We start from the raw sequence: 17,733 nt of genomic DNA, 5'->3' as shown, positions 1-17,733 counted from the left end.
CAATTTTTAAAATTTGTCCATTAAAAAAATAAATACTGGGGGGAAAATTTAGGGCTTTGGACTATTGGGGGTTTTTTGTTTGTTTGTTTGTTTGTTTTTGAGATGGAGTCTTGCTCTGTTGCCCAAGCTAGAGTGCAGTGGCACGATCTTGGCTCACTGCAACCTCCACCTCCCAGGTTAAAGTGATTCTCCTGCCTCAGCCTCACGAGTAGCTGGGATTACAGGCATGCGCCACCACGCTGGCTAATTTTTGTATTTTTAGTGGAAATGGGGTTTCACCATGTTGGTCAGGCTGGCCTCGAACTCCTGACCTAAGGTAATCCAACTGCCTCGGCCTCCCAAAGTGCTGGGATTACAGGTGTGAGCCACCGCAGCCGGCCAAGGACTGGTGGTTTTTAAAGTGCATTTCTGGCTGGGAACAGTGGCTCACATCTACAATCCTAGTACTTTGGGAGGCTGAGGCAGGCGGATCACCTGAGGTCAGGAGTTTAAGACCAGCCTGGCCAACATGGTGAAACCCTGTCTCTACTAAAAATACAAAAATTAGCTGGGTTCGTTGGCACCCGCCTGTAGTCCCAGCTACTGGAGAGGCTGAGGCAGGAAAATCACTTGAACCAGGGAAGCTGAGGTTGCAGTGAGTCGAGACTGCGCCACTGCACTCTAGCCTGGACAACAGAGCAAGACTCCATCTCAAAAAATATATATATATAAAATATATATATATAAATATATATATATAAAAAATATATATATAAATATATATATATAAAAATATATATATAAAAATATATATATATAAATTTTGCTTAAAAAATAATTGTATTAAAAATGGTTTTTGAAAACCACTGGAACAAATCAATGGTTTCAAAGGCCCTTCCCACTCTGATTCTATGAATCTACTGGAATAGGCAGCACATCAAGGAGTAGTGCATTATTGAAAAGCATCAAGGGCTCCACCATACCAAGGAGTATTTAAGAAATTTGAAGATGCGGCTGGGCACGGTGGCTCACGCCTGTAATCCCAGCACTTTGGGAGGCCGAGGCGGGTGGATTACCTGAAGTCAGGAGTTCAAGACCAGCCTGACCAACATGGTGAAACCCTGTCTCTAATAAAAATACAAAAATTAGCAGGGTGTGGTGACACACGCCTGCAATCCCTGCTACTCAAGAGGCTAAGGCAGGAGAATCAGCATGAACCCGGGAGGCAGAGGTTGCAGTGAGCCGAGATTGAGTCACTCACTGCGCTCCAGCCTAGGTGACAGAGCAAGACTCCATTTCAAAAATAAACAAATAAATAAATAAATAAATAAATAAATAAATTTGAAGATGCTTAGCCAGGTGTAGTCCCAGACTTGGAAGGCTGAGGTGGAAGGATCCCTTGAGGCCAGGAGTTCAGGACTATAGTGGGCTATGCTTACACCTGTGAATAGCCACTGTACCCCAGTGTGGGCAACATAGCAAGTCCCTGTGTCTAAATAAAGAAATAAATACATTTTTTAAATTTAAAAAAAAAATCTGGAGATGCTATTTATTTATTTATTTATTTATTTTTATTTTTTTTTTTTTTGAGAGGGAGTCTCGCACTGTCGCCCAGGCTGGAGTGCAGTGGCCGGATCTCAGCTCACTGCAAGCTCCGCCTCCCAGGTTTACGCCATTCTCCTGCCTCAGCCTCCCTATAGCTGGGACTACAGGCGCCCGCCACCTCGCCCGGCTATTTTTTTTGTATTTTTTAGTAGAGACGGGGTTTCACTGTGTTAGCCAGGATGGTCTCGATCTCCTGACCTCGTGATCCGCCCGTCTCGGCCTCCCAAAGTGCTGGGATTACAGGCTTGAGCCACCGCGCCCGGCCTGGAGATGCTATTTAGACCAAAAAATCAGAAGAAGCTGGGCACAGTAACTCATGCTTGCAATTTTGGGAGGCTGAGGTGGGAGAATTGCTTGAGGCTAGGAGTTCGAGACCAGACTGGGCAATATAAGAACCTGTCTCGGCCGGGCGCAGTGGCTCACACCTGTGATCCCAGCACTTTGGGAGGCCGAGGCGGGCGGATCACGAGGTCAGGAGATGAAGACCACCCTGGCTAACACAGTGAAACCCCGTCTCTACTAAAATAATACAAAAAATTAGCTGGGTGTGGTGGCGGGCACCTGTAGTCCCAGCTACTCAGGAGGCTGAGGCAGGAGAATGGCGTAAACGTGAGCTGAGATTGGGCCACTGCACTCCAGCCTGAGTGACACAGCAAGACTCCATCTCAAAAAAAAAAAAAAAAGAACCTGTCTCACGAATAAAAAATTAAAAATTAAAAAATTAGCCAGGCATGGTGACACATGCCTGTAGTCCCAGCTACATGGGAGGCTGAGGTGGGAGAATCACTTGAGCCCAGGAGTTTGAGGTTACAGTGAGCTATGACTTTACCACTATACTCCAGCATGGGTGACAGAGACCCTGTCTCTAAAATAGATAAATAAATAAATCAGAAAAATGAAATATTAATAGGAAGTTCTTCCACCTTTGGAATAAATAATGACTGTATCTTCTTTTCACTGAAATTGCCATATGTACCCAGTGTTTTGCTACATTATTGCTAATCTTTATAGAAATTCTGCAAAGCAAGTATTATCCCTGCTTTTACCGTAGAACAAACTGTAACCCAACGAATTTTGATGACTTCTTCAAGTTTACCCAAGTAATAAATAATAGAGCCAGAAAACAAATACAATTCTGTGTTCCTCAGTAAATGAGATTAGCGTCTAATGAGTAGCACGCCTTTACTAACTTACTAAGTTGTAATATAAAATGATCTTTATTTAGTTAATTGCTAGAGAGATTTAGCATAATTTTGTTCTGGATTCAGTAAATCAAGTCAGCTTGGATCATTCACCTTAACTTTTCCTTTAGCAGTCACTAGTTTCCATTAAGTAGTGTTCTATAAACTTTGATCCAAAGCAGAATCAATGTCTTATCCGTCTTGTGACTTAAAGTTCTGTGACTGTGATGCATGTGAGTGTTCTGACTTCATCTGTTCCTCTGACTATGGTGTTTCGCTTACCATGGCATTCATAGGATGAAATGAATGACTGCCCAGAATGAGAATTTGTCCAGATTATTCAGATAAACATCATAAAGCAGAATACATGAATAAATAAGTAGAACATTAATAAAATTCCAAAATACTCAATGGGAAATGACTAGTAATACAGGCTTTCAAGAGTTGGTACCTTTTAGCGATATTTGCATATACTCTGGGATTTTAAGGAACTGAGAAAACAGCAAAGTTGACTAAATTTTATATTTCTTGTCCTCTAAATATTTTGATAATTTCTGGATTGGTGCAGTGATGTTTTTGTTCCTTCCATATTTACAAATGAAACATCTTTTTTTAGTGTTTCTGAACCTCAAATCTACTTGGCTTGAAATCAAGTGGTTGGAACACTGTTTGACTTTTATTTGAAGCATGTTGTTGATTGAAAATTTCATCGAGGAAGTTTTCAATCAGTATGATCAGTTTGATTCTGTAATGAGCACAGCAACTAATTTTTTTTTTTTTTTTTTTTTTTGTATTTTTAGTAGAGACGGGGTTTCACTGCATTAGCCAGGATGGTCTCGATCTCCTGACCTCGTGATCCGCCCGTCTCGGCCTCCCAAAGTGCTGGGATTACAGGCATGAGCCACCGCGCCCGGCCAGCAACTAATATTTTGAGGAGCTCTGTTTTGAGGACCAATGCTTAAGGTAGACTTTGTTCGTAAACAATATCCCAATAGATTTGTTGTCTTGAGGTCTGGTTTTGTTTTGTTTTTTTCCTAATAGAATTAAGAATTCTAATGTTGAAAAACTATGCAGATTTGTATGGGACAAAGCCTAGAAAAGAGAAATGTAGATTGAATCATAATCTAAATCATGGTATGATACAAGAGGGAAAGTTTTGGTGCCATAATTTCTCCTTTCACTGGTGTTGGACTTAAATCAGTTGAAATGTATTTCTGTACCACAATTTATGCTTCAATAAAAGTGTAATTGTCTAGTGACATTCAGAAAAAAATAAAAAATAATAATAATAGAGCCAGAATTTGAACCCAGGTATCTGATTCCAAAGCCTGAACTTTCCCATTTTGAGAAAACAAATCTTACTATGCACAGGGCAGTAAAAATGCCAATTAGTGCCATCATTGAATATTAAAATTTCTTAATTCCTTGACAAAATTACACAATTGAAATACTATTGTACATACTCCTACTCTTTTCCATCCTACTTCTCTATAACTCTATTAATCCAATGTCTGAATGAGGTTTCCTGTAAAAAGTTTTCTTAGGTGGTTAATGGTATTGTGATTATGGGACACATGCTGAAATATTTAAGGGTAAAATGTCATAATATCTGCAACTTATTTTCAATGGCTCAGCAAATAAATAAATATATATATATACACACATAAACACAAACATGGAAAAATGTTCTCAATTGCTGAAATATAGGTAATGCATGTGTGGGTATTCATTGTACTATCAACTTTTCTGTATTCAACAGCTTTTTTTTTTTTTGAGACAGAGTCTCGCTCTGTTGCCCAGGCTGGAGTGAAATGGCATGATCTCAGCTCACCACAACCTCCGCCTCCTGGGTTCAAGCAATTCTCCTGCCTCAGCCTCCCAAGTAGTTGGGATTCCAGGCACCCACCACCATGCCCGGCTAATTTTTGTATTTTTAGTAAAGACGGGGTTTTGCCATGTTTGTGAGGCTGGTCTCAAACTCCTGACCTCAGGTAATCGGCCCGCCTCAGCCTCCCAAAGTGCTGGGATTATAGGTGTAAGCCACCGCACCCGGCCAAAAACATTTTTATAATAAATATTGAGGGCTGGGCACGGTAGTTCACGCCTGTAATCCCAGCACTTTGAGACGCCGAGGTGGGCAGTTCACTTGAGCCCAGGAGTTCAAGACCAGTCTGGGCAACATGGCAAAACCCTGTCTCTACAAAAAATACAAAAATTAGCCGGGTGTGTTGGTGCGCCTGTAGTCCCAGTTACTCAAGAGCCCGAGGTGGGAGGATCACTTGAGCCCAGGAGGTTAAGGCTGCAGTGAATAGCCTGGGTGACAGAGTGAGACCCTGTCAATAAATAAATATCGTGAAAAACATGCTTTTTTACTCCACTTGAAACACACACATACATTTAAACACACACACAAACAAACCAACACCAGAAAAGTGGGAAGCAATGCAAAGTCAAGAAAAGATAGCTGGAGCAAGGGCAAGAGCAGAAATAATCCAGCAGTCATGGAAGTTGTTTTATTTACCTTAAATGTAAAATTGGCATCGAACATTAGTTCTTTTTCATGTCCTGTAATTCCTCCATTGTAAATAACTTGGCATCTCTTGGTTGGTCCTGTCTTAGAGCATTTGAAGAGGCGAAATGTTGCAGAAACAAAACGACAGTCACCTAAAAACAGAATTTATTCATGGTTCATCTCCAGCACTCCCTCAGTTGTTGCCTTGCTCAGCAGACAAGGAGCAAACACATTATAAAGATGACTTTCTTCTTTGCATGTCATCAATTATCTTTCTGGGCACTTCACTCTATTTACTGAATGACTTCAAAGTGCTTTATTAAATATCAAAATTGGGGGGGGAGTTGGTTACCATTATACAGGAGACAATATAGCTATTTCCAGATAACACAAAGTATCCCTCAATGAGACTCCTCAGAAGTCACTTACTAATTACCACATTTCAATCATTCAAGCTGTAGTTATAATAGTCCCTGCTGTCTGTCATATCTTACCGATAACTCTTTCCAGTTCCTTGTTTTGAATTGTAATGAGATTGGCAGTGACCAAACGTGGAGGGCAGAACCCAATTTTTTGAGCAAGGATGGCAAGTTCCTTCCAGTACAAAGCACCACCCAGACACTCACCTAAAAAACAAAAAGCAAAACAACAACAACAACAAAAACCCACAGACCAACCAACACTTAATACAGTATTAAGGGAATTATTATTCTATATAATTAATTATGACATGGTATCAGTTAAAACATAGATCCTAGCAGTAGAAGCTAACTTGAGCATCCCCCCCAAGGTCTAGAAAGCCATGGTTAAGATTGGGTGTGCTCCTGACAGTCTCTGGGAACCATTCTTCAGGAGACTCACTGGTGGATTGGTTCTACCCAGCTGCAAGCATAATATTCATGTATGCAGTAGGCCACATTCTGAAAAGCACTATGTTATGTGAATAAAGTAGTATAAAAAATAATTTATAGGTCAAGCATGGTGGCTCACACCTGTAATTCCAGCACTTTGGGAGGCAGAGGTGGGCAGATCACGAGGTCAGGTGTTGGAGACCAGCCTGGCCAACACTGTGAAACCCCATCTCTACTAAAAATACAAAAATTAACTGGGCATGGTGGCAGGCACCTGTAATCCCAGCTACTCGCGAGGCTGAGGCAGGAGAATCACTTGAACCCGGGAAGTGGAGGTTGCAGAGAGCCAAGATTGCCCCCTGCACTCCAACCTGGGTGACAGAGCGAGACTCCATCTCAAAAAAAAAAAAAAAAAAAAAAATAGGTTATCACTGGGTTATATGATTATAAGTAATTTTTTTAAAGAGATAGGGTATTACTATGACACCCAGGCTGTACCTGAACTCCTAGGCTCAAGCAGTCCTCCTGACTCAGCCTCCCAAATATCTGGGGTTACAGGTGTGTGTCACTGTGTCCAGCTTAGTAATTTTTTCTTTTTTTCTTTTTTTTGCATTTTCCAACTTATTAACAGTACCTATTTATTATTACATAGTAAGAATAAAGTTAATATTATTTTAAGAATAAGAACTTTTAATTTCATAGTCAGACTGATGAAAAGCATGCATTTATCTCAACTTCCAGAGACTATTAAAATGATAATAAAGGAATAAAGAACACAATAATGATGAGAACATAAGGGGACTAAGAGGGCACTAGCTCGGGAACAATTGTCTTCATTTCCAAACTAGAGTTTTCAAAGTATTTTTCCCATTCTTTATCCCATTTAATCTTCATAACAGCCCTATAAGGCAGATTGTATTATTATTTACATTTTACAATTTGGAAAATGATAACTCAAAGAGATGAATTAAACTATCCAAAGCCCTATCATTTTTGAATGGCAGGGGAAGAATGGAACCTTGGCCTCATAGCCTAACCCCATGTCATAAAGCCTGATCTCATGTCATAAAGCCTCATCCTGGCTATTAGCAGAAAGGAGTTCTGCACATGAACAACCATCTGCCTTAATACCAAACTAAACAAAATCACCTACCCCATAAAACTTTGTGTGTCCTGATTTCTTCTGGCAGTTCAAGGCTCGTATAGACGTCACTGAAATATAACTCCCCACCATGCTGAAACAGAGCCATATTAGTCCAAACAAGATTAATGATTACATTGATCCTAGATAACAAAGGAAGGAATAGGGGAACAAAATCAAATTTAAAAACCAATAGCAATGTTTAAGCTGACGCTTTGTGAACAAATAACAGCTGCCTCTTTAGTTATAATCAATAGTCAAGTGCCAAGGTTTTTTCCTCCCAGTGGCTCATCCAACAGGTAATAAAACCACATTCTAAGACTGTCTCCTAAAAAAAGATTTTCAGATTACTTAAATTTAAATTTTTAGCCAATCTGAACCAAAAGCAGCCCCAGGTCATTGTAGAACTAACAGAGGGTATAATCAGTATTCATAATCTTTTATCTCTTAAGAATAGTATAACTTTGCCAGGTATGATGGCTCAGGCCTCTAATCCCAGTGACTCAGGAGGCTGAAGTGGGAGGATTGCTGGAGGACAGCAGTTTGAGACTAGCCTTGGCAACACTGGCAACACAGCAAGACCATCTCTCCAATATAGAAATTTAAAAATTAGCCGGGCATGGGGGCATGTGCCTGGAGTCCCAGCTACTCAAGAGGATTGTTTGAGCCCAGGAGTAAGAGGGTACAGTGAGCTATGATAGTGATACTGCACTCCAGCCTGGGTGACAGCAAGACCCCATTTCTATTAAGAAATATAACTTTTTGTAATGTTGTTATTTACTTTTATAACAACACATTATATCTTTAAAATATTATCCTTAAAATGTAAGGCAAATGAGTGATCAGGAACTTAACATTTTATTTAGCTAATTTCAAAAACCTGGAAACCTGGAGATCTATATTCTACAATAGTGTTTCTACCTTTTATAAGTACATTTTTGGTGGAGATAAGTGAACTGGCATGTAAAATGACATACTAACAAAGACATCACTAAATCATTAAATCATTTCTATACAGATATTTGTATTTGAGTTCTATGACAGCTTTGTAAACCAAAAATCTCAAAACCATGTTGTTAATTTTAAAAAATTCTTTGGCTGGGTGCAGCAGCTCATGCCTATAATCCCAGCACTCATGACCAAGGTGGATCATGAGGTCAGGAGTTCGAGACCAGCCTGGCCAATATGGTGAAACCTTGTCTCTACTAAAAGTACAAAAATTAGCTGGGCATGGTGGCACATGCCTGTAGTCCGAGCTACTAGGGAGGCTGAGGCAGAAGAATTGTTTGAACCCAGGAGGCGGAGGTTGCAGAGAGCTGAAATCCTGCCACTGCACTCCAGCCTGGGCAACAGAGTGAGACTCCGTCTCAAAAAAAAAAAAATTTTTTTTAGAGGCAGGGGTCTCGCTATATTGCCCAAGCTGGACACAAACTCCAGAGCTCAAGCAATCCTCTTGCCTCAGCATCCAAGTAGCTGGGAGTACAGGCATGTACCACCCACCCGGCTAAAATCTTTTTTTTTTTTTGAGATGGAGTCTCGCTCTGTCTCCCAGGCTGGAGTGCAGTGGTGAGATCCCGGCTCATTGCAACCTCTGCCTCATGGGTTCAAGTGATTCTCCTACCTCAGCCTCTCAAGGAGCTGGGATTACAGGCACGCGCCACCACACCCAGCTAATTTTTGCATTTTTAGTAGAGACAGGGTTTCTCCATGTTGGCCAGGCTGGTCTCAAACTCCTGACCTCAGGTGATCTGCCCGCCTCAGCCTCCCACAGAGCTGGGATTATAAGTGTGAGCTACCACGCCTGGCTGAATCTTTCATCGTCTATCATGAAGATACACATCTCATGATACAATGAAGGCTGTGGAGCTCCTGCAAGCTTTCCTTTTAGAAAGTAGTTAATGTGGCCGGACGCGGTGGCTCAAGCCTGTAATCCCAGCACTTTGGGAGGCCGAGACGGGCGGATCACGAGGTCAGGAGATCGAGACCATCCTGGCTAACACGGTGAAACCCCGTCTCTATTAAGAAATACAAAAAACTAGCCGGGCGAGGTGGCGGGCGCCTGTAGTCCCAGCTACTCGGGAGGCTGAGGCCGGAGAATGGCGTGAACCCGGGAGGCGGAGCTTGCAGTGAGCTGAGATCCGGCCACTGCACTCCAGCCTGGGCGACAGAGCGAGACTCCGTCTCAAAAAAAAAAAAAAAAGAAAGAAAGTAGTTAATGTAAAATTCATCTTATGTAACTTCCCAAAGATCTGAAATCATGACAGATAAGAAATCAGAAACCCTGAGAAACACTGTACGTGCTAGAAGAGAGTGTATTCAAAGCAATCATTAGCTGTCAGTGCAAAGGTTCCTATAGCTCCACAGATGCTCTTCTACGATCATGTACAGCAGCAACTAGGAGAGACAGTCAAGAAAGCAAATACCTTAACACATTCAGTGACAACTGTCACCTCGGATTTACTACCTTTTGCAAGCTGAGAGGGAAAGTAATCCATATCCGGGGTATTCCTGCCCCTTCCCCCTTTTGCCACCCCTTTTTCATTTAATGGATAAATTAAGAGAGTTGGAGCTCTTAGTTCAAGGGGGAACAAACAAGACTGAACCCATCAGCTCTCACTGATGTTCAAAGATAATTTATCTCACTCTCCTCCTCACCTTCAGCACCCGATATGCCTCCTGAAGCACTTGTTGTTTATCAGGCACAAGGTTAATAACACAGTTTGATCTAAAAGAGAACAGATGAAGTGTCGAGAAAATCTTCACAATACTCAGAGATCTGCAAATCCTTTCAGACCCTAAAGGTGGCTCCCACCTCTCTGTCAAAGCTACCCCATTCTTACTGCCTCCCTCTTCTCTTTCTAATGCCTTCAACTAAGCTTTTCCCCAAGATCAGAGACAGAGTGTTTAAAATCTCAATAAATTGTTAGCAAGTTTGAATGTGCAGAAAAAAAATATCAGGCATGATTCTTACTTGTTTCTGTCCTGATGTTCATCAGGCAACAAGATGACCCCTCGGACCAGATGCCTACCACACAAGGCATTTCTTTCTTTCTTTTTCTTTCTTTCTTTCTTTCTTTCTTTCTTTCTTTTTTTTCCTGAGATGACGTTTCATTCCTGTTGCCCAGGCTGGAGTGCAATGACGCAATCTTGGCTCATTGCAACCTCTGCCTCCTGGGTTCAAGTGATTCTCCTGCCTCAGCCTCCCAAATAGCTGGGATTACAGGCATGTGCCACCACCCCCAGCTAATTTTTGTATTTTCAGTAGAGACGGGGTTTCGCCATGTTGGCCAAGCTGGTCTCGAATTCCTGACATCGTGATCCACCTGCCTCAGCCTCCCAAAGTGCTGGGATTACAGGCATGAGCCACCACGCCCGGCCGGCACGAGGCATTTCTTACGCCCCGTGTAAACAGGCTACGTTCCTCAAAGGCAGCTGTCACTTGGGCATGATTTGGCAATAACAACTTGAGGGAAAAAAGGAAATGATTCTATTTATTCTATAAATAAAAAGGAAATAAAAAAAAAGGAAATGATTCTATTATAGGATTCTCTATAATTTACCATGGAAATATAATGAAAGATGCAGGTCAGCATGTATTGTAGGAGCCAACTTAGTGGTACTGCTGGTCTTTTGGGTTCATTGGTTTTTGGTTAAGTTTCAAGTAAGTTCTCTCCTGGTCTAGTGTGTTCTGCTGCTGGTGAGCTCCAGCAGCTCAAACCAGCTCTCTCCCATTAGTAAGCCATGCTAAGTTTAGTCTAACACCCTAAATGAGAGTCAATTCAGCAAACAGTAATAGTGACATCTGTGTGTTCAAAAGGAAATGAGTGCTGGCGCAGTGGCTCACACCTGTAATCCCAGCACTTTGGGAGGCTGAAGCAGGTGGATCACCTGAGGTCAGGAGTTTGAGACCAGCCTGGCCAACATGGTGAAACCCTGTCTATACTAAAAGAAGATTTAAAAAATTAGCTGGGTGTGGTAGCGTGTGCCTGTAATCCCAGCTACTTGGGAGGCTGAGGCACGAGAATCAGTTGAACCCAGGAGGCAGAGGTTACAGTGAGCTGAGATTGGGCCACTGCACTCCAGCCTGGGTGACAGAGCTAGAGTCCATCTCAAAAAATAATTAATAATAATAATAATAATAATAAAGAAAATGGGCTATAGTCATAATAGTAAGAATATAGACCTACACAACAATATCATAGCTCTCATTCTTGATTCCAGCCTCTCCCAATTTCTCAATGTAGCCATGAATAAAAGTCACATTAGATGCCTGGAAGCCATATTTTTCCATGTGATAGTCAAGATACTTTTCAGCCACTTCCACCTAAAGTAAGAAAAATATAGTTTTGATAACATTTTGAAAAAAATACACGACTTTTTCCTAAAAATTTCCTGTCACTAACACAATGCACTTCCCCTAGATTATTTTGGATAAATATACAAGATTCCTGTGGACACGCAGGATGTACTACAACCTGGGACATAAACTCCCTGCTGCCTGTGCAGTTTGGCTTGAATAAACGCCTCATTCAATAACAAAATCTTTCAGGATAGATGGCAGCAAGAAGGGAAAGATCAAAGTCCGCTCTGTCATCACAATATTCATATCAGAACAAACCACTGACTCTTGTGTTTGCCCAGAAGAGCCCCTAATTCTTTAAGTTACCAGTTTCCAAGACAAGAAGCACTAGTGGCACAAATGAGCATTGCTAACTAGTGGCTTTCTTAAATTATCCTTGAAGAGCCACGAAGAAAAAAACTTTATTTCTCAAAGAACGCTTTTGAGAATCTTTTCCTCTTTGTCTTCCAAATCATTGCCTCACCTGGCCTTTGGTCATGTCTATTCCAGTCACATGTCCCTTTTCACCAACCAGCTGGCTAAGTACGTAGCAATCTCTGCCACCTCCACTACCCAGATCCAAAATCCAGCAGTTTTCTAGATGCTCGGGGATCACCAGACCACAGCCATAATACCTGGGAAATGGAAAACACATATTTTTTCCCTGGAGACTGGAAGACATGAAACCACTAAACGTATACACACTTCCCTCCCTCCCTCCCTTCTTTCTTGCATCATTCACTCATACTTCTGATGTTTAGTCTCCACTGAACTGGACACCCATGAAGGCTGGGACTGTATTTGCTTTACCAAGCCATCTAAAATAATGTGTTCAGGCCGGGCGCAGTGGCTCACGCCTGTAATCCCAGCACTTTGGGAGGTCAAGGTGGGCGGATCGCTTGACGCAAGGAGTTGGAGACCAGCCTGGCCAACATAGTGAAGCCCTGTCTCTACTAAAAATACAAAAACATCAGCTGGGCATGATAGCAGGTACCCGTAATCCCAGCTCCTCGGGAGGCTGAGGCAGGAGAATGGCTTGAATCCAGGAGGTGGAGGTTGCAGTGAGCCGAGATTGTGCCACCGCACTCCAGCCTAAGAGAGAGTGAGACTCCGTCTCAAAAAATAAGTAAGTAAAATAAAATAATGTGTTGCATAAATACATTTAGTCATTAGCTGAGCTTCTAATTCAGGCCCAGGACTGCTAGTTATTGAGGAAAAAAATGTAAGGTTTCTGTCCCATAGGTTTGTTTTTTGGTTTTTGGGTTTTTTTTTTACTTTTTACTTTTTCTTTTCTTTTTTTTGAGATGGAGTCTCGCCCTGCCGGCCAGGCTGGAGTGCAGTGGCGCGATCTCAGCTCACTGCAAGCTCCGCCTCCCGAGTAGCTGGGACTACTGGCGCGCCTGCCGTCATGCCCGGCTAATTTTTTTTTTTTTTTTTTTTTTTTGAGACGGAGTCTTGCTCTGTCACCCAGGCTGGAGTGCAGTGGTGCGATCTCAGCTCACTGCAAGCTCCGCCATTCTCCTGCCTCAGCCTCCCCAGCAGCTGGGACTACAGGAGCACGCTGCCACGCCCGGATAATTTTTTTGTATTTTTAGTAGAGACGGGGTTTCACTGTGTTAGCCAGCATGGTCTCAATCTCCTGACCTCGTGATCTGCCCGTCTCGGCCTCCCAAAGTGCTGGGATTACAGGCGGTTGCCACCGCGCCAAGCCAATTTTTTGTATTTTTAGTAGAGATGGAGTTTCGCCGTGTTAGCCAGGATGGTCTCGATCTCCTGACCCCGTGATCTGCCCGCCTTGGACTCCCAAAGTGCTGGGATTACAGACGTAAGACACCGCCTCCGCCCTCGATCTTTTTTTTTTTTTTTTTTTTTTTTTGGAGACTGAGTTTTGCTCTGCTGCCCAGGCTGGAGTGCAGTGGCACAACCTCCACTCACTGAGACCTCCGCCTTCTGCGTTCAAGTGATTCTCCTCCCTCAGCCTCCCAAGTAGCTGGGACTACAAGCGTGCGCCACCACACCTAGCTAATTTTTGTATTTTTAGTAGAGACGGGGTTTCACTATGTTGGCCAGAACGGTCTTGAACTTCTGACCTCAAGTGATCTACCTGCCTTGGCCTCCCCAAGTGCTGGGATGACAGACGTGAGCCACAGCCTCCCGCCCCGTAGGTGTATTTAAGAGGCGAGGTAAAACATTGTACACAGAAAACACTTCCCATGATTTACGGACAGACCGAGTGACAGAGTGCTGTGGCAGTTTGGGGAAGAGGCCGCTCAAAGATTAGAGAAGGCTCCATGCAGTAGGTGGGACAGCAGGGTGGTGCTGGATGGGCAGGGTTTGGAAGGAGAAAGAAGAGGGAAGGCTTTCCAAATTGGTGACTGCCCGCTGGACAGGAGTGCTGATGGAGTGAGGAAGGGAAGGTTCAGAAGGGCCAAGGTTGATTAGGGAGGGCCGAACTGCGCTTATCTTGAATGGCAGATCCAGTGAGTGTGACTATTCTCTGAGCTTGGGTAGGGACTATGGAGTGTTCACATTGGAGCTGCTGCTTCTTTTTTTTCTTTTTTCTTTTTTTCTTTTTTTGGCAATGTTTTAAAAGTATGCATTTATTTTAGAGATGTATCTGACTGTGTTGACCAGGCTGGAGTGCAGTGGCTATTCACATCCCGGATCACACACTGCAGCCTGTAACTTCTGGACTCACGCGATCCTCTGCCTCAGCCTCCCAAGCACTTGGGACTACAGGCTCACCGGCGCACCCAGATTCATCGGAGGTTCTTAGAGCAGTAAGATGATGGGTGCTGAGATTTAGGATTTTTACAATAGACAAAGCAAGCTGATGGGTTGGTGGCTACGGGTTAACTCCCTAGTGACCTGCATCATTATCTTTTGGGAAAACTGCAGTTTGGGGTCTTCCTGGGGACAGCACGGGACACTCTACCTTAGGGCTACTTCTTCATGTACATTTTGCAAGACTTCCCGGATGTGCTTGGGGACCGGCCTGGCTGTGGTGACACAGGCGTTGGTCTGGAGGTCTGCCGATTTCTTCAGCACCTGCCCGTAGTAGGTCTGACCCAGCGTCCCACAGTGGAGTGAGGAATAGGGAAGAACAAAAAGAACTGTGACTGCAGCGCGAGGGTTCCATCACCACCTCCACCTCCACTTGGCGGACCTCAGTTCCCTGCAAAGGTCCAAGCCTAGACCCTGCCCTACCCCGACTCTAGGAGTCCGGGAGGACAGGGCGCGGGCCAGGCCAGACTTCCATTAGCCTAGGCTCCACTTGGGCCATTCCAGGCCCTACAGCTCTCACCTGCACGTCCTTCCGGATCTCAGCGTCGTGGGGGGCAGCCACTGTCGGGAGGGAGAAAGTTAGTTGAAAGGAAGAGGGTGCTGAGGGACGGGCAAGAGGGAGGGAGCCAGTAAAGGGCAGGCAGCGGGCCGAGGGGTGCGGGGAGGACCAAGGTCTCGAGACACAGCTCGGGGAAGGCGCTCGCGTTCCCGCCTTGCGGGGGCCCAGTGAAGGCGCTGGGGGCCTGCCTTGGGGCTGGGGCAGGGCGCCGAGGGCGCGCACTCACTGTCTCCTCGGCCTGCGACTCGATACAGCCGGCTCCCGCAGCCAGCTCCAGCGCCGAGGCCCCACCCAGGCTGGCAGGCTTGCTCCGCCCGCCCACCCAGCTCCAGCCCCTCGCTCCGGCGCCCACCGCCTGACCCGCAGTCCCACAGTCCCACAGTCATCCGCGTTGCTCTACAGGCTTTCCAACCAGGAGGTCGGTATCAGCATCCTCCTTGTTCGCTCCACTGTGATTTTCACGGATAAATCTCTTACTCTGATTTAAATGAACACTCACCTATATAATGATCTTCCCCCCTTTTTTGGGAATGGAATCATCTTTTTTCGATCTGTTTTTTAAAGTCAGGTTTATTGAGATATAATTCACATTCCGTAAAATCCATCTTTCTTCAGTGTGCAGTTCTGTGAACTCTGACAAACGTATATACATCACCGTAACGGAGACCCAAACAGCTTTGGCCCGCAAGTTTCTTCGTGCCTCTTTGAAGTAAATTCCCTCTTCCCACCCCCAGCTCCTGGGCAACCACAGATGTTTTCCCTCCCTATAGTTCTGCCTTTTCTAGAACGTCACATAGATGGAACCATTACAGTATGTAGCTGTTCCCAGTTTATTTTGGGTTGTATTTAGGAAAGCAGCTTTGCTAAATTTATTTTTACCTATAGTAATTTTTGGTCAATTCACATGTATTTTCTAGGTATTGTTACTTCATCTTGCAGAATTTTTTTTTTTTTTTTAATTTTTAAATTTTTTGAGACGGTCTGTCACCCAGGCTCAACCTCCCAGCTCAAGGGATCCTCCTGCCTCAGCCTCTCAAGTACCTTGGATTACAGGCGTGCACCACCACACCTGGTTAATTTTTGTATTTTTTTGTAGAGACGGGATTTCACCATGTTGTCCAGGCTGGTCTCTAACTCCTGGGTTCAAGCGATCCGCCTGCCTTGGCTTCCCAAAGTGTCTGAATTACAGACATGAGCCACAGTGCCAGGCCCGAAAGTATTTTTTGTTTTTTTCAATATGGAACGCTTCACGAATTTGCATGTCATCCTTGCGCAGGGGCCATGCAAATCTTCTCTATCATTCCAACTGTAATATATGTGCTGCCAAAGCGAGCACCCGAAAGTATTTTTAAATTATTTTTACTTCCACAATTATATGCGTATATCTTATATCCTTTTGTGGTTGTGACAAGCATTTCTCTTTTTATAAATTAAAAAAATTTTTTTGAGACAGGGTCTCACTCTGTGGCCCAGGCTTAGCATCACTGCACAATTATCTCTGGATCCTTCAACTCTAGCTTCAAACCATCCTCTCTCCTCAGCCTCCCCAGTAGCTGGGACTACAGGTACAAGCCACCATGCCCAGCTTGTAACGATCATTTCTATTCATTAGGACAGTAAGGAAACAGGGAGATCCAAGTGAAAGGATATTTAAATGGAATAAGTGGACTCCTTTATTCACTTTTCAGTCTCAACTGCCAATAATACAAATATCTGGTTGATATCCAGCTAGTAAATTCTCATCTTCCCTGATGTCAATTAGCTGTTACAAATTAATAGAAAGGTAGTATCTTTTATATTTTTAACAAATTCACCCCACGGAAATAATCCTTGTTGGAATATTTCTACAGGTTGGAATATTTCCAACTAGTATGTGTATAAAACTTAGTGTTTTTATAAGTATCAGTTTTTGGGCAATCATAGAATGGTGAAAACGCTCCTAAATATTAGTTTTCAAAATATTCTCTTCATAAAATGAGTTTCTTTAGAAGAACAGTTACCTTCTCATAGTTAAAACGATATCTTTATCTTAAAACGGCAGATTAGTGAGAGGTCAAGGAAACGGCTCTATCATTTTTCTCTTGTGCTTGTTTTGTTATCTTTAATTTATGGATTACTTGCAAGAATCATTTGACAATCCCTTTTTTTTTTCTTTTTTTTGAGACGGAGTTTCACTCTTGTTGCCCAGGCTGCAGGGCAATGGCGCAATCTCGGCTCACTGCAACCTCTGCCTCCCCAGTTCAAGCGATTCTCCTGCCTCAGCCTCCCAAGTAGCTGGGATTACAGGCATGCACCACCATGCCTGGCTAATGTTTTGGTATTTTTAGTAAACACGGGGTTTCACCATGTTGGTCAGGCTGGTCTTGAACTCCTGACCTCAGGTGATCCGCCTGCTTCTGCCTCCTAAAGTGCTGGGATTACAGGCGTGAGCCACCACGCCTGGCCAACAATCCTTAAATCTACCTACTCACACACAGATAAACTGCAATGAAACAAACCACTGTCAAGTTAAATTGAGTTATTCTCACTTTTCCTTCATGGTGTCTGGTGTGGGGGCTAATCTTGGATCAGACTGTGACCATCAATCATTCTGATTGGTCAGTGCCTCACCACAGGTTTTGTGAGTTAGTTGTTTTACTATCACCCCTGCTAAATGACAGGAATGCTATATAACTGTATACTGGTTAGAACAAATTAGGACTCTCACATGAAGTCGTATTTTAAATATTGGCAAAAGCTTTTTTTTTTTTTTTTTTTTTGAGACGGAGTCTCGCTCTGTCGC

The 17,733-nt window shown here is 43.4% G+C and overlaps 1 protein-coding gene and 1 non-coding gene across 2 annotated transcripts in view; both read right to left on the bottom strand.

The window, feature by feature from the left end:
- The window catches only part of AS3MT (arsenite methyltransferase), a 29,417-nt gene extending 14,225 nt beyond the window's left edge, over positions 1–15,192 (bottom strand). The window contains exons 1-9 of the mRNA XM_025396733.1: positions 15,178–15,192; positions 14,913–14,953; positions 14,544–14,671; positions 12,093–12,243; positions 11,457–11,593; positions 9,925–9,994; positions 7,282–7,363; positions 5,772–5,903; positions 5,287–5,429 (exon numbers count right to left, since the gene is read on the bottom strand). Coding sequence (XP_025252518.1) covers positions 5,287–5,429; positions 5,772–5,903; positions 7,282–7,363; positions 9,925–9,994; positions 11,457–11,593; positions 12,093–12,243; positions 14,544–14,671; positions 14,913–14,953; position 15,178 — 885 coding nt within the window. The 5' untranslated portion in view covers positions 15,179–15,192. The remainder of the gene's footprint in view (positions 1–5,286; positions 5,430–5,771; positions 5,904–7,281; positions 7,364–9,924; positions 9,995–11,456; positions 11,594–12,092; positions 12,244–14,543; positions 14,672–14,912; positions 14,954–15,177) is intronic.
- Positions 15,193–16,182: 990 nt separating this feature from the next.
- Positions 16,183–16,287, bottom strand: LOC112632345. The gene has a single exon (XR_003121385.1). It is a non-coding gene; the product is annotated as a U6 spliceosomal RNA (small nuclear RNA).
- Positions 16,288–17,733: the final 1,446 nt, after the last annotated feature.

Source organism: Theropithecus gelada, chromosome 9 (genome assembly GCF_003255815.1).
Source record: "Theropithecus gelada isolate Dixy chromosome 9, Tgel_1.0, whole genome shotgun sequence".
NCBI lineage: Eukaryota > Metazoa > Chordata > Mammalia > Primates > Cercopithecidae > Theropithecus > Theropithecus gelada.
Note: the sequence above shows the minus strand (reverse complement) of the source record. Positions and strands in the feature narration are given on the sequence as shown.